The sequence below is a fragment of the Myotis daubentonii genome, chromosome 11 (genome assembly GCF_963259705.1).
Source record: "Myotis daubentonii chromosome 11, mMyoDau2.1, whole genome shotgun sequence".
In the NCBI taxonomy this organism is placed as follows: Eukaryota; Metazoa; Chordata; class Mammalia; order Chiroptera; family Vespertilionidae; genus Myotis; species Myotis daubentonii.
In genome coordinates this window covers 50,320,572-50,344,088 of record NC_081850.1, presented here as the reverse complement: position 1 = coordinate 50,344,088, position 23,517 = coordinate 50,320,572, and the positions used below count along the sequence as shown (strand labels likewise).

At 44.2% G+C, this 23,517-nt stretch overlaps 1 protein-coding gene and 1 long non-coding RNA gene across 2 annotated transcripts; one reads left to right on the top strand and one right to left on the bottom strand.

Annotated features, from left to right (window-relative positions):
• Positions 1–264: 264 nt before the first annotated feature.
• On the bottom strand, positions 265–7,736 carry LOC132212052 (uncharacterized). The gene is made up of 2 exons (XR_009447644.1): positions 3,826–7,736; positions 265–795 (listed from the first exon to the last, which is right to left on the bottom strand). It is a non-coding gene; the product is annotated as an uncharacterized LOC132212052 (long non-coding RNA).
• Positions 7,737–7,814: 78 nt separating this feature from the next.
• On the top strand, positions 7,815–11,063 carry GAS1 (growth arrest specific 1). Its single transcript, XM_059657094.1, has one exon. The coding sequence runs from the start codon at positions 8,721–8,723 to the stop codon at positions 9,747–9,749; it is 1,029 nt and encodes a 342-aa protein (XP_059513077.1). The 5' UTR covers positions 7,815–8,720; the 3' UTR covers positions 9,750–11,063.
• Positions 11,064–23,517: the final 12,454 nt, after the last annotated feature.

Genomic DNA, 23,517 nt, shown 5'->3' with positions numbered 1-23,517 from the left:
AAGAATTGGATAACTTTTCATCTTTATCAGCTAATAAGATCATAGACTCCTCCCCGCAAGATACTTTGATATTTATACACTCTCAACAATAAAGGTTTAAGCAATTCTAATATGTTTTCCTCAAATTGTTTGAGAAGCATTAACCACACACTTACAAATCCTAACTTGTTGATAGATATTTGTGTTGGTGACAGCTTTTCTTTTTTTCTTTTTGGAAGCATACAGTCTTTATATAGATCCCTATAAAAAATATTTCAAGCCAGATTTTTAAGATAATTCCTAACTCCTCCTACAAATTATGTTATTTTTATTTAGAGAACAGTTTATCCAGATTTACAAAATTATTAAAAAGTTTCTTATTTTAATAGTGAAGTACTAGGTCTTAAAACAAGGCCTGGCATGGTTTTGAAACATTCTACAATACCCATTGGAGAAGTGGCCCCAGTTAACTTAAGGTGTAATGTCCAAGTGAGTACAAGGCTCTTCCTTGGAAAAAATTATTCTTTGTAGAAAACAGTTCTCCTAACTACAAGCCACAGAGGTTGAAGCAGGTTGTGCCTCAAATGGTCTCTACAGAACTTGACTTTTTGGGTTTTCAATCTCAGTTCCATTAATATCTCTTTTGCACAGAGTATGAAAGTCAAATTTCCTGAGAATTGGAGCTCCTACTGATTTTGTGGGATTTCCTCTTGTTATTAGATGTCGAAACCCAGCCAGGATCCTGATCTCTGAGTCCCCAAGCAACGGTGTAGGGCACGTTTTCTGCTCCTCAGAGAACAGCTGCTCTGTCTGCTCCTGTGCATGTCAGTAAAAGCGAGGTTGTGCCATCATTTTGCATCCTGGAGTTACTAATGACATTCTCTGAAAAATCATCAGTTTGCTTCTTACATTTTCAGTAATCTTCTCATCATGGTGAACCCTTAAGTTTCTAACAACTTATTTACCTTTAAACAACTAACAACTTATTTACCTTTAAAATCAAAGACAATAACCATTAGAAATACGTAGCACAGAGCTTCTCCAATTATCTGCGATGGAAGACAAAATAGTTTCCATCTATTACAGATAGGTACTTTTTGTAAAACAGAATAAAAGAAGATTACTAGAAAAATTAAATGATACTACAAAATAGAGGCTACAAATTTTCATTAGATTCAACAGACATAAAATTACTCTTTCAAATTGCTATAAAAGTATCCAAATGCTTACTCCCATGTTCTCACGGGCCACTGAGGAACAGTGCATGGACCGGCATCAACCCACAGTACAGGCTGGGGGATCCCTGGTGCAGGGGATGCCTTTTCGTCTGAAGACAGCCTTGGTACCCTCCAGGGAACATCCTCACACAACCCAGACAAATGAGTTCCCAGGACTTTGCTAAGAACTTTTTTGGGAAAAGAGTAATTATTTCTATCGGGACTGTAGGATATTCATAGCATTAATATTTTAGGCAGTCTATTGGGTGTGAAAGTGAGATCTCATTGTTTTCTCATTTCCTTTCACCTGACTACTAGTTCATGTAAACATCTTTTCACTTGTTTGTTAACATTTTAATTTACACTTCTGTGTATTGTCTATGTACATCTTTCCCCATTGTCTCTTAAACTACCCTTTTCTTATCCTAATATATAAAAACCCTGGGTCCGCCAGGACCAGAGTCTCAACCAAACGGAAGTCAGACCTGCAGTTAGCGTAACCCAGCACTGACTGCTGAGACAGCTGAGAATCAGGCCCGAAGAGAGGCCTGAAGAGAGAGGCAGGGTTTGATCTGTAGCCTCTGTGGCAGCTATTAATCAGCACTTGCCTCCATTTCTCTCCAGGCCTCTACCAGGGCTGCTGATCAGCCCCGCCTTGCTGATCAGGCCTCGTTGATAGGCTCAGAGATGCTGAATGGCATAGAAACCAACCAATCAGAACCAAATCTGGGTGAAATGTGAGGAGCCAATGGCTGCCTAGGAGGCAGAGCTTTTGATGCTGACTGGCATAGGAACCGACCAATCAGAACCAAATTGGCCAGCAAAGGAGGGCAATTGGGGGCCAGATCAAGCCGGCAGAGGTGGGAAGTTAGGGGTGACCAGGCAGGCAGAGGCAGTTAGGGGCAATCAGGATGGCAGGGAAGGGCAGTTGGGGGAGAGATCAGGACCATAGGGGAGAGCAGTTGGGGGTGTGAGATCAAGCCAGCAGGGGAGGGCAGTTGGAAGCAACCAGGCCAGCAAGGTAGGGCAACTGGGGGTGAGATCAGGCCAGCAGGGGAAGGCAGTTGGGGGCGATTGGGCTGGCAGGAGAGCAGTTAGGTGTTAATCAGGCCGGCAGGGGAGCGGTTAGGGGGTGATCAGGCTGGCAGGCAGAAGCAGTTAGGGGCAATCAGGCAGGCAGGTGAGCGGTTAGGAGCCAGCCATCCCGGATTGTGAGAGGGATGTCCGACTGCCGGTTTAGGCCTGATCCCTAAACTAGCAGTCAGACATCCCCCAAGGGGTCCCAGATTGGAAAGGGTGCAGGCTGGGTGAGGGACACCTTCTCCCGAGTGCACAAATTTCATGCACTGGGCCTCTAGTGCGTTTATAAGAGCTCTTTGCTTATTGGAAAATTAGTCTTCTGTCATCTACTACTTCTGTCATCTGCCAGATCTGTGTGTCTTTAACATTGTCTCTGGTGTATTTTCCATATATAACCTCCCATATATTTTTTCCATATATAACTTCGTAATTTTCCTATATAGTCAAATATAGTGTTCTTCCATATCTTCTGATTTTCTAGTCTTGGTTATAAGAGTCTTTGTAAATTCTAGGTTATATATATCATAGCTTAGATTTTCTTATTTGATTTTTCTTATTTGATTTTTTTTTATATTTAAGTTTTTATCTGGGATTTACTTTTACATTTCCTTCTAAATGGATGGTTAGCTTTGCCAGCATCATCCTTTTAAGAGACCATACTTTTCACACTGATTAAACCATAAACTTTGTGAAGTTAATATATGACAAAGGTTTTGGTTTAATCATTCATCATAACTAAATTAACATGGGAATATCATTTTATATTTTAAAACTTCAGAACTTTTCCATATTCTTTAGCCTCTCAGAGTCTCTGCTCTCTGTTCCATAGTATAAATTATTTGGACTAGGTCTGAGTTGGCTAATGTAGAAGACAAGCAATAGTTTTGATTTTTCATTCATTCAATTAATAAAATATTTTATTGACTGTCTTATAATCGTCCATCAGTTGGATATGTGATGTGACAGAAAAGGGAAGACTATTTGACCTAAGCACTTTGAAATGATGAAAAAAGTATGTGATTTTCTAGTTTTATAAAAACTAAGTGGCTTAAAACAACATTCTTTGTTATTTCTCATGATTCTTTGAGTTAACTGGGGAAAGCTGTACTGTTGTTGCTTGGGGCAAAACCAGAGCTGGGTCAGGTGAGTGAAGTGTCTGGAGTACAGAACTTAAGAAGGCACCTACTCCTGAGGTTCCTGCAATGCCACTATGAGAATATTTCCTTAAACGTTACACCTAGGTCCTCACTCACCTCACCCTATTTGACCCTGACCCTGAGTTGGGCTTTCTCTCAGATGCCAGTTGGAGCTGTAGTCATCTGATGGTTTCATTGGTTGGACATCCAAGATGACTTCTTCACTCACGTATCTGGTGTCTATAATCACAAGGTTGTAAAAGTTGGGAGCTAACTAGGCATCTCTCTCTCTCTCTCTCTCTCTCTCTCTCTCTCTCTCTCTCTCTCTCTCTCTTTCTCTTTCTCTGTCTCCATGTGTCCTCTCCTTGGTATTCCTCAAAACCTGGCAGTCTCAAGGTTGTCAGATTTCTTACATGGTGACTGGCTTCCCCAGAGCAAACACACCAAGAGGCCCAGGTTGAAGCTGCAGGGCTTCTTGTGACTTAGTGTGAAAGCCACAGGATGTCAGTTACTATCATTATATTCTACTAGGGGCCCAGTGCACGAATTTGGGCACCAGTGGGGTCCCTCAGCCTGGCCTGAGCGATCTGGCTGAAACCAGTTCTCCAACATCCCCTGAGAGGTCTCAGATTGCGAGAGGGCACAGGCCAGGCAGAGGGACCCTACTGGTGCACGATCGGGCCGGGGAGGGACGTGGGAGGTTGACCAGCCAGGGAGGGACCATTGGAGGGCTCCAGGGCGTGTCTGGCCCATCTTGCTCAGTCCTGATCAGCCAGACCCCAGCAGCAAGCTAACCTACCGGTTGGAGCATCTGCCCCCTGGTTTTCAGTGCACGGTATAGCGAGAGGTTGAGCGGCCTTAGCATATCATTAGCATAGTATGCTTTGATTGGTTGAGCAGACAACCGGACACTTAGCATATTAGGCTTTTATTATATAGGATAGGATAGGTCAAAATCACTAAGACCTGCTGAACATTTAAGGGAAAAGGAATTAGACTCTGCCTCTTGATCTGAGTGGTATGGATACAAAGGGAGGGAGGAAACTGATGGAGGCCAATTTTGGAGACTACCTACCACAGAAACACAGGGATCAAACAGGTTTTGGGGGTAGGAAATCAGAAGTGCTCTTGGGTGTTAGGTTTGCAAAGCTCACTGAACAAATAAATATATACACGTGGAAATCAGAACACAGAAGCAACAGACTGCTCTACCTGCTGCCCCAGCTTCCACAATTGTGGGAGGTCTTCTTTCCATAGAAATTATCCATCTATCTTACTTGAGGGCCACCCATGTTAACACAACTGGCAAGATTTCCTTCTTTTTATGGCTGAATAATACTCCATTGTGTGTCTGTCTATCTATCTATCATCACATTTTATTTATTCTTTGTCCATCAGTGGACCCTTAGGTTGTTTCCATATTTTGGCTATTGTGAATAATGCTGCAATGAACACGAGAGTGCAGATATTTTGTTAAGATAGTGATTTCTCTCTTTTTGATACATGCCCAGAAGTGGAATTGCTAGATACTATGGTAGTTCTATGTTAATTTTTGAGGAACCTCCAAACTGTTTTCCAGTAACTTCCAATTTACATTCCCACCATCAGTGCACCATAGTTCTCTTTTCTCCACATTCTCACCAGTATTTCTTTCTTTCCTTCTTTTTTAATGATAACCATTCTAACAACTCTATGGTGATAACTTCATTGTGGTTTTGATTGGCATTTCCCTGATGATTAATGCTGTTGAGAACCTTTTCCTGTTATTTGTTGGCCATTGTAAGCCTTCCTTGGAAAAATGTCTATTCAAGTCCTCTGTCCATTTTTCAATCAGATTGTTTGTTTTTTGCTATTGAGTTGTATAAGTTCCTTATATATGGTGAATGGTAATCCCTTATGAGATATATGGTTTACAAATATTTTCTCCCGTTCTGTAGTTTGCAGTGGGTTTTAGTTAGAGCAAGAATGTGAAGATCCAGCTCAGAAAGCAGGGTGAAGACATGCGAGATTTTTCTAAGAACAGATTGAGAGCTCCAGGGGAAGTGGGTTTGCAGGGAGGGTGCTCACGACGGGAATGAAGTCAGTTTAAGAGATTTACAGAGTAATATGGGGATTAGTGTCTGGGTACTGAGGGATGGTTTGGTGGCTATCGATGCAAACCTGGATGGGAAGCACGATGGGACTCGTGGTTTCTGGGCCTCACCGGGAAGGGGGCTCATTCATTCTCCCATCTCATCATAGCCTCCTTCTCAGGCCAGTATCAGGGACCTGATAAACAGCCCTGCAGGTCTGAAATATTGTGAGACTGTGGCACTTAGGTGTCCCTGAAGCACACAATCTCTCTGGAGTCCCTTAAGTCCCACTGAGAGCTGTGTTAGAATGGGGCAAATTTTATAAAGAACAACAAGAAAAACAAACAACCATGTGGCTCTCTGGAGCCATGGTTCTCAAAGTTTGGTCCCAGGCAAGCAGCAGAGGTGGCGGTGGCAGCATCCCCTTAAAACTTGTTAGAAAAGCAGATTCTCTGACCCCACCGGTCTTGCTGCACCAGGAACTCCAGGTGGGTTTTAACTAGGCCACCAGGCATCTCTCATGTTCACTAAAGTGTGAGACCCACATTAGCTTAAAGATACAGCTGAATTTTTAAATATATGTATATTTTTACTGATTTTAGAGAGGAAAGGAGAGGAAGAGAGAGATAGAAACATCAATAATAAGAGAGAATCATTGATTGGCTGCCTCCTGCACGCCCCCTACTGGGGACTGAGCCCGCAACCCAGGCATGTGCCCTTGAGCAGGATTGAACCGGGACCCTGGAGTCCATAGGCCCATGCTCTATACACTGAACCAAACCAGCTAGGGTGGTGATACAGCTGAATTTTGACCTTTTTATGAGCCTAAAATCACAGAGCAGTGAAGATGAAAAAACTTTTCCAAGTGTCTAGTCTCGCCTTGAAACTTACATATGCAGGACCCAAGTTACAGAAGAGTGGGACTTGCCCAAGCCACCCTTCCCAGACTGAAATAACAACTCCAAATAACACAACAACAACAACAACAACAACAACACTCCAGAGCCTGGCAAATGGTTGTTTAGATGGGCCACGGAGTTGTCGCCTTTCTTTTCTTTTTAAAGTCGAGATTGATATTGTGTTTCCTTTGACTCGAGTCAGCCCAAAACGATCTGCTTTACCTCGAGTTCCTGTACAGGTCATTTTGTGTGGTAGTGTTTTGGGAACTGCAGAGGGTGCAACTTCCTAAGGCAGACCCCGCGCGCGGGGAGGAACGCTGCAGCCTCCGCGGGCACAGGAGGCGCTCCGGCAGCCAGCCGGGCAAGTCTGCTGGGGCCCTGCTCTCGCTTTTGCCAGTTTGGATTCACTTGCCTCCGGGGAGAGGCGGGCAGCCGAACTCTGTGCGCGCTGGAGACCAGCTCCCTCTGCTTCTGCAAAGGAGATTTAGCCTTAATTTTTGTGACAGATGGAGTTGATAGTCTTTCCACGGAAAGGGGAGGAAAAAAGCGCCAGTTTTTGACAGGCCGCAGACGCCCGCTGCCTCTGGTGGTCGAAGGCTGCGTTGCGCCGCAGTTAAGGTAGTTCGCCAAGTCCCGCGCCGGGCAGCTTCCCTCTTAAACAGAACGAGGGCTTGAAGTCGACACTTGTTTATAAACCTTGGGGAACGGACCAGCTTACCCCCTTCCTTTGTGCTGTGGCTGCAGCCAGGAGGTCCTGCTCGGCATCCCTAAAGATTTGTCATGCTATTGTTTTCTCATCACAATCGTGTTAGTAACTGACAGTTCTAAAATACTAATCTGGTTGATTGCATTTGTCTTGCAATTGACAACGATGCCTGGCTCCAGGGCCGAACCTGCCGGATCGGCAAATTTGGACCACGTGCTGGGAAGAGGGGGAAGGGGGCTGTACATATCTCATCAGTATCCCCCTAACTGAAGTGTGTGCCTCTTTCTTATGTGTGTTTACGTAACGTTCAAGTCTCAAAGTCCCACAATGAATTCTGATCTCCCCGCCTGTGATGATCAGGACCCAAAGATGGGGAACTCGAAAAACCAATCGAATTCTGAAGCCGGTCGAAGGCACAGATGGGGTTCAGGGGAAATTAATGCCACCCTCCCCCCGCCCCGGACCCCCAATAAAGTTTAAAAGAACCAAACAAAAAGGCCCGTGGCCGGCTGCAAACAGCTGCCCCTAAGCCCTGATCGCGGGTTCTGAGCGCAGGCTGAGGCTCCATATCCGAGCCTCCTTAAGAGTAGGAGGAGCTCCCGGGCCTCTGTCAGGCTCCTTAAGCCCTTCCTTTCAAGCCCTGAAAGCCTGAATGTGAGCTGCCCACCACCCTCCCCGCCCTCCCCCACCCCGCAACCCCACTCTAGCGGCTCAGAGGGGAAAAAAAAGTTTCAACAACAACAGGCAGGACCAATAGCATCTCGAAAAGCCGGGAAGGGGGCTGAGCAAAGGGCGAAAGAGAGTGGAGAAAGGAGAAAGCGGGCAGGCTCGGAGCGCGCGGGGCCGGGGCCGGGCGAGCCGGAGGAGCGTTGCTAATGTTTTTGTTTGTTTGCTTTTCCATGCATGCATAATGAGGGGGCACCGCGGCACCACGCGGGGGCTCCCGGCCCACTTTTGTATTTAAAGCCTCGCTGCGAGCGAGTCCGCTGCCGGGCTCAGCGGATCCGCTCCCCGGGCTCCTCGTCACCCGAGAAGCCGCCGCCGCCGAGGGAAGCCCGGGAGCCGCTCTCCGCCCGCGCCGAGTTTCTTTTTCTCCCCGCGACGCCCGGAAAGGGCTCCCCGGAGCTCGGCCGCGGCCGGGGTCGCCTCGGGCGGAGGGGGAGGGGACGCGGGCGGCCGGGACGCCGTGCACCGACGCGAGCCAGGACGCCGCACGATGAGAGAGCCCGCGGCGGCGGCGGCGGCGCGGAGCTGAGTCCGGAGGAAGGAGCGGCCGCACAACGGCTCTGCGGGCGCGGAGCAAGATGCACCCGCGGCGCTCCGCGGTCCTGCAGCCCCGCCGCGGCCCCGCGGCCCGCAGCCCATCGGGGCGGCAGTGAGCGCCTCCCGCCACCGCCGGGAACCGACCGGAGGGGCTCGGGGCGGCCGTGCTTTTCTAGGAACCCACCGCAGCGGGAACCAGACCGACCTGCGAGCAGCAGAGCACCAGCCAGCGGCGCGCAGGGATTTATGAAAACACTCATGCAAGGAGTTGGCAGGACTGGGGCAAACTTTTCCACCGGCTCCGCGTCCGCCGCTCCCCGCGCCTCCTCTCCTTCACCCTCCTCGCCCGGCGGCCGCCGCTGCCCGCGATGGTGGCAGGACTGCTGGGCGGCGGCGGCGGGACCCGCGGGGGGACCGTGCCGGGCGCCTGGCTGTGCCTGATGGCGCTGCTGCAGCTGCTGGGCTCGGCGCCGCGGGGCTCGGGGCTGGCGCACGGCCGCCGCCTCATCTGCTGGCAGGCGCTGCTGCAGTGCCAGGGGGACCCGGAGTGCAGCTACGCCTACAGCCAGTACGCCGAGGCGTGCGCGCCGGTGCTGGCGCAGCGCGGCGGGGGCGACGCGCCGGGAGCCGCCGCCGCCTTCCCGGCCTCCGCCGCCTCTTTCTCCTCGCGCTGGCGCTGCCCGAGCCACTGCATCTCGGCCCTCATTCAGCTCAACCACACGCGCCGCGGGCCCGCTCTGGAGGACTGTGACTGCGCGCAGGACGAGAACTGTAAGTCCACCAAGCGCGCCATTGAGCCCTGCCTGCCCCGGACCAGCGGCGGCGGCGCGGGCGGCCCGGGCGCGGGCGGGGTCATGGGCTGCACCGAGGCCCGCCTGCGCTGCGATCGCGACAGCCGCTGCAACCTGGCGCTCAGCCGCTACCTGACCTACTGCGGCAAGCTCTTCAACGGGCTGCGCTGCACCGACGAGTGCCGCGGCGTCATCGAGGACATGCTGGCCGTGCCCAAGGCGGCGCTGCTCAACGACTGCGTGTGCGACGGCCTGGAGCGGCCCATCTGCGAGTCGGTCAAGGAGAACATGGCCCGCCTGTGCTTCGGCGCCGAGCTGGGGAACGGCCCCGGCAACAGCGGCTCGGACGGGGGCCTGGACGAATACGAGGACGAGGATTACTACGACGAGCAGCGCCCCGGGGGCGCGGGAAGCGAGCAGCCGCTGGACGACGACTACGGCGTCCCGCACCAGCCGCGCCCGGGTGGCGGCGCTGCTGCGGCGGGTGGCGGCGGAGACCTGTCCTACGGGCCGGGGCGAAGGAGCGGCGGCGGTCGACTGGCGCCCCGAGGCGCCTGGACCCCGTTGGCCTCCATCTTGCTGCTGCTGCTCCCGCTCCTGTTTTAGTCCTCGCTCCCCCCGCCATCGGCTGCGGGAGGGCCCGTGCCAGGGCACCTGTAGCTTGGGGACGGAAGGGATGGTTGGGGATACTTGCCAAAACGTTTGCAAAGTTGACTGTACCTAGCCGGTCTCCCCGCCATAACTTTTGGCACTTTCCCCGTCTCCTCTTCCGAGCACGACTCCTTGGACATCTTCCCTTACCCCTCATTCCAGACTCCAGAAACTCCCAACACGTCTGCCCCGCAGAAGCTGGCGCGGCTAGAGTTCTGGACGCCCGACATGGAACGGGCTGGCGGGGGGTGGGGGGGGGGGTGTTGCAGAACCACAGTCCTGGACTCCAAAGAGGGTGCTGACCAGTGGGGCCTTAATAGTTTCAAGGGACTGGGCTTGGAGCGGGGGTGGGGGGGGGGTCGGATGGGGGATTTATATTTGCCAAGAGGTTGTCTTGTTCATGAGCATTTTTTCCTGTGACGGGTGGGGGGAAGGGCCGGGATCGACTTTTATTGTGACCAGTGAGGACATTGCAATCTTAAATAATCAGAGAAGTCCCACTTACCTGTTTCATTCGTTTACTCTTGGTACCTGCGCCCCTGAATTCTCAGTTTTGGGGTGGGAGGTGGGAAGGGGTTAATATTCCTGAATTAGTTTTGGGTAACTTGGAGCCCTTGACCTTAATTTCATTTCCACCACTCTGCTCTCTTAGCACCATTTCTTATAATTAAGGGTCAAAAAGTGCTGATCTAAAGAGTTGCTGGTGATATCGAACAATGCAAATTTGTATTAAATGAGCTCTGCACTGCCATCTATGAAAGCCCCTTTCTGATGTTTGTTTTGTTATCGTTTTTGTTCTTTACATCAAGAAGTTGTATGTACAAATATGCAGAGAACATATATTGCTTCTGCTTTTATCAGGGTGCTAAACCCTGGTACTATATAAAGTGTATTAAAACTGGGGTTTGTTACCAGTTGCTGTACTTTGTATATAGAATTTTTATAAATTGTATGCTTCAGAAATAATTTATTTTTAAAAAGAAATTAAAAACTTTAAATCTGCATTCATATTACACCTGTTCTCCCTGAAATGTATAGAAACCATTCGTCATCAGGGATCCAAACCCACAGTCCATTGTGAAGTGTGCTCTTAATCTAGAACAGTCCTAAAATGTACAGTGTATTTTATAGATTTGAAGTTAACGTTCTTATTTTCAAGAGAATTTATGGACATTGTAGAAATGTATAAATGCATTTCCAAACTGCCTTAAACATTGTATTTTTATAGACATCGTTTTTTTAAAAAAAAAATTCTTATGTTTTAAGTAACTATGTCTTTGTGTATTTCTTTTTTTTTTTCCTTTTTTGGTTATTTGTTTTATTAAAATGTGTACAACAGTAAAGAGTTTTAAATAATGAATATGGTGTAGTTACTTTCCTGAGTTACATTGTGGTTAACCCAATAATGGGTGTGGAGGGGCCACTGGGAATCTATCAACCATCAACTGAAATTAAAATGCAGTACAAGACAAGAAATGAGGCCTATTATTTCTGCCTTTAATGTAATGAACAATTAGACATCTGTAAATGAGGCAGCTAAAAAGATATAATTGACTGGCCTCCACTGGTTTTTATGTTTGTGGAGGGAATTCACAAAATCCTATCTCCTACATAATTTGGGGATAACCCCACATCCCTTTTTCCTCCCCCATTTCCGCTGGGCCCCCCTAACCCCCTTCCAGGAGTGTCCTCCCTAACTACTAGACATTCCCCTACAATCAAACATGCCAATAACATCTGTTACCAATAGGTCTTAGGAAACCTGCGAGACTCAGTACTTCAAAGTCATTTTCACACTTTGGGTGAAAACGTACAAAATTTTGTTACAAAACATTCAGGCGAGCAAAAGTAAACACACTGGGGAGAGGAACAATTACCAGGACTTGTAATATTGTTGTGAGGAGTTGTTTAGCAGTGGGCTGAAGGCTGGGTTCCTGCCAGAGCTACTGATCTACACTCAAACGCCCTTAGATAAATAATTACACTCTTAAGCTGTGTCGAGTGCTGATACACTTGACCTTGTAAATAGAAATGTTTGCAGTAGGAATAAACTCCGGCATTGGAAAATCTTTTAAACATTAACACAAAAGAGAGCGCTCTGTCCTCTGGGGATTTGACTCCGAACCTCGCCAAGCTAGGCACTTGCAAGGGGGAAAAAAAGTTTATTTATCTTCTATTCCTGGTGTTTATTTAAAGCTTTTCATTTTAAACGCGGTGATTGGAAGGCAAGTCAGGAGTTTAAAAAGTCACCACAAATAAACTTTGTCTGAGGGGTCCACAGATTAGCAAGATCTCGTGTCTCTTTATATGATATTAACATGTGCTGAGAAAACATAACCAGATTTCTCTGCTGCCTGAAGTAATTAACAAAGCCACGCCCCCTCCCAACTTCCTCCCACCCACTCCCACCCCCTACTTTCAAGGTTTCTTTTCCTCTAAAGTGGCTCTTTCCCCAGCTTTTACGGAGGGCTTCTGGGTGCTTCTTGTTGGGTCTAAAATCAAGAGATTCGTATACGGGTGGCATCCGAAAGTCTTAGGTCCTTGTAGTGGGACGCATAGGAGTGGTGTGTGGCTGGAACCCCTGTCACCTGAATGGTTGAGTAAACATATTGTTAAGACAAAGCTGAAAGCTTTGTTTCTTTGGGGAATGAACAAAGGGTTTGCCAAAAGACTTGTAAATGAAATCAGCTTTCTTTACAAAACGTCAAGTTAGCAACACTCCTGCGTTTGTTCTTAAATATGTTTAAATCATCTCCATTTCATGTTATTTTTAACACATTCTTGACTAAAAGTGAAGTCTTTGTCCCAGGAAAAGGCCCAGTTTTCCCCAGTTGGAAGTAAAAGGCATTAGCACTAGAAAAGGCCTGATAATTAACTGCTACAATAAACTCACGACTTGATTTTACAGGGTCCTGTCCAAAGCATCTGCCTGGAATAAATCAACACAGCTAGCTCTCGGGGAGAGAAGACACGAGGCTTTTCTGCTTTCTTCCTGGAAGAAAGTGAACATCAATCGGTGGTCCATTTCAACTTAAAACAGTTCTACACTGGAGCCCAGGAGCCTCCTTTCCCCCTGCAGACCTGGTGGGTTCCAGACCAGGTGACTCAGATGTTGGGACCTTCCGCTTTGGATGTAGAGTGTAGGTTGCCATCTGCTCCTAGGCAGAAAGGATTTTTACAGATGTTGACATCTGTAACATCTCACGCTCTCTGGGGAGGCTTTTGGAATTTCGGACATTCGAGATGGAGAATGCCTGGAAGTACCATTACCGAGAGAAAGGGTATCTCTGGCTTTTCCTGGGGACTCTCGAAAAGCACCCCGTTTCCCACAGAAGTCTTCCAGAGTGAGAGCGACTCCTTTCGGATTTCATGGAAAATCGTGGGTCCTGGCGGTCGTCCTCATTTCCCCAGTTAGCAGGTTTGCCTTCTCGGTGACAGTTTTTGTCTTTGGAGACACTCCAGTGACAAATGTTTAAGGGAGTGTGGGACAATGGTGGAGAACAAGGGGGCAGTTCATTGAACTGACAGTGACCATACAGTACATAGGAGGAGGTTCGAGCTTCCCTGTTCACCCAAGCACACAGCAACGCTTTTGCATATGACCACAATGGACATAACGTAAGGTCTCTGTTTATGTTTAACAATATATAGCAATGTACGTGAGCAATATCTGTGTGTAAAGTGGAAAAAAAATGGCTGGAGGGAACGAAATTCTTGTACTAAGTAGCAGGACCCCCCTTTGCTTGGACAGGGCCCCTACAAATGTCCAAAAGTAAGGAAGCAGGTCCTGACACCCACTGCCACAGACTAAAGGTGCCTCCACGCTCTGACATGGCTGGGAGGCGCTGCAGTCCCCCAATAGGGTCTGCATGGGGCAGACCAGGCTCAGAACCAGGGGTCCATCTCCTTGGAGGAGTCAAGAGAAACCATTCCCTTCCTCACCACTCCCTGCATGCCCACCCCGACTCCATCCCAGCCATGCTCTGCAGTAGAGACTAAATAGAGGGAGGAAAGGCCAGGAGAACTTTGAGGGCCATCCAACCCTGCGTTTGAAAGTCTCTCCACTTTAAACTTTGACTTTGCATTAGTAGCTTATTGGCTTCAACTGTGGAAGTTCTCACACATAACCTCAGGGATCCCTTTCCAGCCCAGGAAAAGAAAAGCAGACATTATTTGTTTGTTGACCTCTTGTACAAGGAACATCAGAAACACTTGTCAGCTGACCCCGTGTCTCCCAACGCAAGGTCCTTGGGAAGCATCACCTTACAAATGCCTGGGTATCCATGGGTCTCCCTGCGTCTTGAGTTAAGGACAGTTGGGCGTTACTGTATTCCGTAAGAGGGCTTGCCTCTTGCTGGACAGTTGAAAAGGTTCGCCCTTGACTATCTGAATGACATAAGTAATGTGCTATTAGCATAAGTACCTTCTAAGGCACCCATTTAATCAATTTCTTAAATCACAGAATGATCTACTACAAAATAGTGGACTGTATACACTATATTTGGGCACAAAGATGGTCATTCTCCCACTAGTAACCAGGGGCTCTAAATAAATGATTTCAACAATGTTTTATTAAAGGACGACAAGGGCCCTCGAGCTGCATTAATCGGGGAGAAGTCGAGTGGCACTTTTGTTATGGAAATGTTAAGCACATAATAGCACTACCGAACAATGTGCGGCCACTTCATTCTTTCAGCCATGCTGACACCTCTTAAAGAGGAACTGCAGGGAAGGATGTGGGAAAGATTTGCTTTCCGAGGAAGCTTTCAGCTCATATTTTGGAGAGCCACCTCCAAACCGTGTGCAATACGCATGCAACAGAAGCAAGAAGGGCTGCTGAGATGCACAAACGATTTCCCCTAATTTGGGGAGCTTGGGTTCCAAAATAAAATCCAACGTCTACATTTTTTTTGACATGGCATTTGTCAAAGCTATATGTTGCTGATTTTGTAGTGCAACAAGTCCAATTTCATAATGTGGATCAAGGTCTCAGCTACTCTCAACAGTGTTGATACTAGTCTACTGCAAGGAGCTCTGACAAGCTCCTTAAGCAAACAGAATGTATCTTAAAATCCGCAAACAGGTGAATACACACAATGTCATAAAGGGCATCTTCAATCTGTAGCCAAAACTAAAAGAATATTATGTTTCCAGACTTTATGGACATCCTTATGTTCTCCCGTTATCAATATCTATTCTTCCAATTTAATTTCTATATTTAAATCTTGTAAGTTCTATAGGGTATTTGTGGGTTCATTGATGCCAGAATGGAGTCATAGCTCACAACTAACACCTATTGTGTGTCTTATCTCTGATCAGGTGTTTCCAGGCACCAGCATAAGAAATACTTCAGTGAGGCTTGAGACCTTTCTCATAGACATCTCTTTCATGAAAACGCCAGTCCAGCCTACAGCTTTAACCCCTGTCACCTGTTACCAGTCACTTCTGCTTTTGTGATGACTGAAACTCATGTCTGTAACCCTGAATAGTTGATAGGATTTGGGGTGTGTGTGTGATAAAAAGAGTACATTTTGATTCCACAGGCATCTAGTAAGGGTCTGTGTGTGGCAACCAATGTGACTGACTACCCTGGACTCACTGGTAGCCAAGATGGGAGACACACAGATACTTTCAACAACATCAAATGGCAAGGATGGAGGAGTATAACTGGATGATTTACCCCAATGTTGGGTTTGAGAAAAGCTTAGGAATGGAACAGCCCTGTGTGTGTGTGAGAGAGAGAGAGAGTGTGTGTGTGTGTGTGTGTGTGTGTGTGTGGTGGCCATTCCTTACCACCAAAGCATAAAGTAGGAAGTAGCAAGGGTGGGGTTTGAAAGCAGGGTTAATATTGGGTCATAGAAGCCTTGAAAGTCATGCTAGGCATTCAAGGCTTGACTTTACCCTGCTCAGTGTACATGACAGGAAACCTCTGGGAATTCCCAGCTGAAAGCTTCAGAGGTTCACCTTCTGGAACTGAGTATCTGATGATCTTAAGAAGTGAAGGTCAGAGACCGGGAGAACAGCTAGGAGGCTACTACCAGCTCCAGTGGACAGCGGCCAGGGACTGAGTAGAAGAGTGGCAGTGTGGGCAGAGAAGAAGGCAGATTCAAGACCCTGTGATTGTTCTAATATGAAGTGTTCAGGGAGGCGGGAGGCCAATATGACTGCTGGGCTTCTAGCTCAGACAGTTGGGTGAATGGTGTCAGATTCTGTCCCAGAAGAAGAAAGGTTGGAGGGCAAGTTATGTTTGAGGATATACAAACATATCCAGGTGGCAGTGCACTTCAGGAAACCAACTTTGGCCTAACGTTTAGGGCAGATGTCAGACTTGTATCGTGGTCACGGTTAAACCTCTGAGAGTGACACTCCCAAAGATAGTGCTGAGAGGAAGAAGGGCAGTGGGCATCGGGAGATGTCCAGAACAGGAACCCCAGCAGGGATCACAGAATGTCAGAGAAGTCTGAGGAGGAGCAGGAGCAAAAAATAATAAAGGTTCTGGTCATAATTTCACCTAAATATTAAAATGCTTAAGAGGCTAATATTATGACTAAGCCTAAAGACCAAGACAAATGCACCGGATTTCTAAGAAAATAAAAATGACCAAAATATTCTTAATTATACCAATAGTAGTAATCATGATTGTAATTACAATTAACTCTAGTACAGTAAAAATTACCAAAATTATGTCACTGCATTAAAAGAATTGTAATAATAATAAGTAATGACAGTTAGTATTGTTGAGTGATTACTATGTGTCCTGCATAGTGCCGAGTATGTAATGTATATTGCATCATTTCATCATTGCAACTTTATCTTATTTTTATGATCACCATTTTATAGATGAAAGAACTGATGCTTAAATGAGTTGACCATGGTTATTCAGTGAGTAAGTTGGTGAATATAGAATCTAGGTTTGTGTCAAGATACTGAAATCATTGCTTTCATACTAGATTGAATCTCAAAATGTAGAAAACCTGAAGAGCCCAGTTTTTTTTTTTTTTTGAAATATTGGACCAAATCCAAATGATTTTCTCTAACCATCTATCGATAGGGGGAAATAAGTCACAATGTTAGCAATGCTGGCATTGTGGGTAATTATTATTTTTTCCTTAAGTGTTTCCCAAATTTTATCAATAAATATATATAACCTTGTTTTCACAATGTTAATGTTTTTAAATAATACTACTCAAAACCGTTAGAAAGAAGAGGGTGCAGGTTCTGCACCTGTGCTCACTGCCCCGTTTCCCACACTTCAGAGGCGCGCGCCCTCCTTTCCCTCATCTGCTCAGTATACCTCAAATTTTCATGAAAAAGAAGTGATATGTTTGGGAGCTCAAAATATTTCAAACTGTAAAACTGTTCTATTTGAAAAATCGTATGACAGACAAATACACCATGAAAACATAAACATGTTAGGGCAAGAAGGGTCTCAAAGATCTTTTATGTATCCATTCACTTAAATGATGTTTATTGAGCACTTGCTATGGGCCAAGTGGCCTGCTAAGCACTGGGACACAGCAGTGAACCAGAAAGGGAAACTTGCTGCCCGCAGAACGGGTGGGCCATGCTGCAGCCTCTTTCCTGACTCTCGCTTCCTGTTCTGTAACAAGACCATCCTTCCTCTAGTAAAGAATGACCACACCTTCTTCTTAGTCCACGGCTATTCATTCAGCTCTTTGTTAATCTTTCATTTCTCCAGATATGTTCATGCCTCACCGATATGTGTAGGGAAATATACATTTATCCTATATAATAAAGATGTAATATGCAAATGGTTGTAACCTAGTGACCAGATCACGGATCAGCAGGAGCGTGGGGCAGTGAGCTATAAGAGGGCAGCGGAGAGCTACAGGAGGGGGCTGGGCAGCAAGCTATGGGGGGGGGGGGAGCTACAGGAGGGCGGGGCAGTGGGAGGAGAGCTACTGGAGGGTGACAGCAAGCTACTGGCGCAGGGATTCATGCACTGGGCTACTAGTATATATATATGACTAAGCATCCCATTTTTATGTATTTACAAGTGGAAGAAGTAAATCCCATCATTTGTCAGTTCATTGTACAGTTTTCTTCTAGTAAAGTTCTAATAGAAGAGCTGAGCCAAAAAATGTTATGGCATTTTCAGAAACTGAAATGAGCCCTAATTCTTGACATGTGCCTAAATGAAAATGTACTATTATATTCTGGAAGAAAAATGATTTATAATGAGTAAAGTAACCATGAAATTGTATATTGCATAATATTTAAAAAATAAACATCAGTAAGCTATAGAAATAAAATACAGACTAATATTTCATTTAAATTGTCAAATGGAGCCCTTGCCTCTGTTCACAAATAGTGAACCTGGTCACACAATGCAATATGAAGATCATGTACCATAAAAATGTACACTTGAAACCTATATAATCTTATTAACCAATGTCACCTCAATAAATGTAATAAAAAGAAAAATAGTGAACCTATTACATGTTAACATAAATAACATATTTTTGAGGAAAAAGTCTATTAGTGGGAAGGCAGCTGGATTTTCATATCTGCTTCTGTATTTATTCTACTCTCTATATAGTATATGTCTTTAGATATGTGGTTAGAAAAGGCAGGAATAATTTAATAGTCTTTTCAAACAGTTGTGGACATTCTTTGATTTGCAACAACATTCAACGAGTGGTAGATTTAAAAAGGTTAATTGTGAGGCACAATCTGAAACCATATCAATTAATATTTCATAATCTGTGACATTAAAATCCATGTCTATCTTGTTATTTTAATGGTCTTTTAATCCATGCCTGATATTATAATGCCATCCATCCATCCACTGGTCTTTTAAAAAATATCTGTCACTGAGTTGTGAAGACAATACAAATATTGACACATTTTATTTTATGATACTAAATAAATAACATTTGTTAATATCACCACCGATCTCAATATTAATTCTCTAATTGTTGGAAATATATCAAGTTTACAGTACAGGATACAAGTTTTCCAAAATTCTCATTTTTAGCATGGAAGATCAAGTGTTATTACTGGCAACAAATCATGTCATTTTCCTTGAATTGTGCTTTTTTCTGAAAAAAATGTTTGCCAAACATAATTTGTCCTTCAGTCATTTTTTCATGTAAAAAGGTTCTTCCATGGAAGAAGTGGCTAGTTCACAACTCAACCACACAAGTTTTTCCTTGAGAAAACCATTTATGCAGCAGGAATGCCTAAAGAGTACTTTCCATTTTATCACATAGAAGAATATTTAAAAAATGTATGCTCACTGATAGAGTTTAAATACATTTTTGTTGCTTCATTGAGGTTATTCTAGGTGAAACTGTAGAACTTTTTGTAGTGTAAATAAATGCATTGAAGCAAAGAGTTTGATGACTGGGACATTTGGTATAATTGTCTTGATTTGTGATAAGTCACCATTAAGTTTACTCACCATTGTTTTTGCTCCATCAATGCAAAGAAATGTTAACACAATGCAGAAGGAAAATACTAGTAGTTCCTTGCGATTACAGTGAAAACAGTTTTGATCTGTCTTGAGGATATTCCAAGATCTGTACACAACTATTAGAAAACTACTGATATATATTTTTTTATTTCTAGTATTTAGAATATTGATACCTCTTCATTGCTTTTCATGTCATATTGCCCTGGCTGGGATTGCCAGTGCAATGTTAAATAAGAGGACCTGATAACAGGTGGCCATTCTTCTTGTATGCCGACTCTAAGGTAATACTTCTAATGTTTCTACTGTGATGCTTGGTATAGGTTTCTAGTATATGCTTTATTAAATTAAGGAAATATCTTTTAAATTTCTTGAGCTATTGTTGGTGATTTATATTTTTATATAAAACAAACTAAATTTCATTTAGATTTTCAAAGTATTAATATTACATTGCATAAAATATTCTCTTTCATAAAGGTTTGTTTATATTATTAGTCTTTTCAAACAATATGTTTTGAGTTTAAAATATGAAATTCATGCTAGGATTAACTTTTTTGTTGTTCCTTTCTATTGCACTGCTATTGACTTCATTCTACTTTATTTTTGTTGTTCTTTTATTGGGTTCCTGCTCATTTATTTTCATCTTCATGTTTTCCAACACATTTGTTTCTGGATACAACTTTTCCTCTGTGCAACTTTTAGGTCACATCCCACAGGTTTTGATGTGCTATTTTCTTATTGTAGCTCATTTCCAAAGAGCACATACTTCTGATTTGGGGTGGCTCTTTTACCTCAAGATTGTCTAGATTATGTTTTTAAGTTTTTAGGTGATATTTTCTCATTTTAATCAAAATGATTAGTGGATATAGTCTAGTAATTTCTGCTTTTTTTGCAACTTCATAGTTTATTTATGGATATTAATATGATCAAATTTTGTATATATTTTAGGTACATAAAAAAAGGAAGGTGTAACATCTGATTTTGTTAGTGTTCTTTACAACAGTATATCAATTTAATTATCTTAATTCTCTATATCTCTTTTACTGTTGTTTTAAAGTCTCCTACTATGTATTCTGTGGAATCATCAGAATTGATTTATCAATTCTTTTTTAAAATTTCTATTAGGCTTTGCATATATATTTTGAAAGTAAGTGTTAAATGCAGTTAGTTCCATGACCATTTAGCTTTATGGTAAAACATACCTTAAAACAATATGAAACAGAACTCTTTACCTTTCTAATAGCTTTTGCCTTTATTCTGTCTCATAATAATGTTGCTGCGTCTGTTTTTAATTTGTTAATTTATGCTTTTTATTTTTTAAATAAACTTCTCTTTGCTTTTTCTTATTACAGAGAATGCATATACATTGAAAATTTAGAAGACACAGTTAATCAAAAGGAAGAGAATAAAAGCACCCATAATAGTATCAGCTAGAGATAATCTAGGTATTTTTATATATAACCTTTCAATATTTTCTATACGTTTAAGTAAATCAAAACATACATTCTATTTTATAAATTGTTTCATAGACTTAATACACCCTTTAACACTACTTTGGGGGTGACATAGCTTTTTATATCTTTTCTTTTTTTAATCCTTTATTGTTGAAAGTATTACATATGTCTCCTTTTCCCCCCATTGACCTCTCCCAGCTGACTCCCATCCCCCAACACAGGCCCTCATCCCCCTACTGTCTGTACCCATTGGTTATATTTATGTCCATGCATATAAATCCTTTGGTTGATCTCTTACCACCACCACCACCACCACGACCTCCCTCTTCTGCCTTTCCTCTGAGGTTTGATGGTCTATTCGATGCTTCTATGTCTCTGGATCTATTTTTGTTCATCAGTTTATATTGTTCATTATATTCCACAAATGAATAAGATCATGTGATACTTATTTTTTATCCAACTGACTTATTTCGCTTAGCATAATGCTTTCCGGTTCGTTCCATCCATGCTGTTGCAAATGGTAAGAGTCCTTTCTTTTTTACAGCAGCATAGTGTTCCATTGTGTAGATGTACCACAGTTTTTTAAACCATTCATCTGCTGATGGACAGTTAGGCTGTTTCTAAATCTTAGCTATTGTAAATTGTGCTGCTATGAACATAGAGGTGCATATATATCTCCTCATTTTTTTAATTCTTTTTGTGTTCTCTTATTTTAGTTCTTTAAAGAATATACAGTTAGCTAGGGTGAGTTATTTGGTTGATTGGCACTATTTTTTTTATTCTAATGGAGCTTTTATTTTTTCATAGGCAATCTATATTAATAAAAGGGTAATATGCTAATTAGACCGGATGTCTTCCGGATGTCCATCTGGACAAAGCCACAGTGGCTTGTGAGGGCCGAGGGACCATGGAGCAGGAGAGGCACCGCTGCGGGCGTGGGGCGGCGGCAGAGCCACTGCTGCCACCTCTTTCTCAGAGGCAATGCGGGAGAGGCTGCAGCGCAGGCAGGTTCAGACCCGGGCCCCTTCCACAGAGGCAGAAGGAGAGGGGGCTGTGCAGGCCAGGTCCCAGTGCTGCCCTTCTGCAGAGGCCGGCACAGAGGCAGTGGCACAGGCCTGCTCCTGCCGCCATGCCTCTGCAGAGGCTGGACGGGGTGTGACCTGCTGTGCCTCAACCTCCCACAGCCCCTCCCCCAGCCGGCCTAGCCCCAGATCGCCCCCTACCCACCAGTGGGCAGGGGGCATGACCAGTGCTAAGAAGCGATGGCTGAGGGCCGGCAGCGCAGCGGCCTGCAGTAGCAGCAGAAGCGGGGTGATGGGGGCAGTGCCTTCCATGGTCAGCCCGGTCGCCTCCCATGGGGAGCAGGCCTAAGCCATCAGTAGGACATTCCCTGAGGGCTCCTGGACTGTGAGAGGGGGCAGGCCGGGCTGAAGGAACCCCCAGTGCATGAATTTTCATGCACCGGGCCTCTAGTTTAAACATATTTACATTCACTGGTTACTGATTTATTTTTACCTTCTTACTTTATGTGTTAAATTTACCATGCTTTTTAAAAATCCCACTTGGATTGCCTTTCTTGGATGGAATATGTCTGTTTTATTGTTGTTCTCTCTGTGTTTTTTCCCATCCCACCTCCCCAAGCTCCCAATTGTTTGGAAGTTATAAACTGTGTTACTATTTTTTTCTAATGTTTGTTTAGTCCATATATATAACTATTATTTTATCTCATTATCTGAAGTTAATCAGTTTCTATATTGTCCTCCAAAAGAAAAAAGTGACATTTTCTAAGCTCTTCCACCTTCTACCATCTTGTATCATACAAACTGTTTCTTCTGCTTTTTTATTGATATTTTTCTTTACAATTTATCTTTACTTAAAATTAAAAATACACATTACTGGTTTTTTTGTGAAGAACAGCAAAATAGAGGCAATAAACAAGATCTACCTTAGAGAATTGCTAGGCATAAAGGAAGTAAAAACAACAAATTTATTTTCCTAGCTAGAACGAAAGTTCCTTTTAGGGAAGAGAAGGTCTATTTAGGAAGAACCTTGATAAATTGTTGGGTAGGAGCACAGAGGGAGGCTCCGGAATGAAAAGGTTGATGGAAGCACATAAAAAGACAATTCAAGTGCTTTTTATGAGAAGCAAAGTATAATGTGTGGTGGGAAAATTAGAAATGAGAGGAGAAAGAGGAGAACAAGATAGGACACAGCAACAGGGCAAGAAACGGAGGCCTGCAGTGACAGAAATAGTGGATATACTTAAAGGGAACAGGGAATATATAATACTCAGTTTAAATTACCTGCTGTATAGAACTAACATAAAAATTCTTCACTGTTATATGTAAAACGCAGATAAAAATATACCCCATACCGCTACCCCTCATTTATGCTATTGATTTTTCTACGTGATGGGAGTGAGGGTTTGAGCTGTGTCTCACTCGGGTCAGAGCTGGAGTAGAGATAAGCAGATGCAAGGTGCAGAGTGGGGGATGGGCTGACAAGAAATGAGATTTAGAAGAAATAAGGAAATAAAATGATGCCCTGGGAACTGAGTGGAAAACCTGGGGCTTCCTTTTTTTTTTTTTCAGAACCAGGAATGGAGATTCCATATTTTAACGACCAGGAACATGGGCAGCTGTTATTATCACTGGAAAATGGAATCAATGATTTAAACTCTACTGCCTGCAGAGGGGGAAATGCAAACCAAGTGAGCTCATCTCATGAAGTCATCCTGTGCACCATAGACGCTCATTTACATATGAAGTGCATTGTCATTATTGGACTCAAAACCCATACTACCCCAGCCCCAGGAATAGAGTCATATTGGATATAG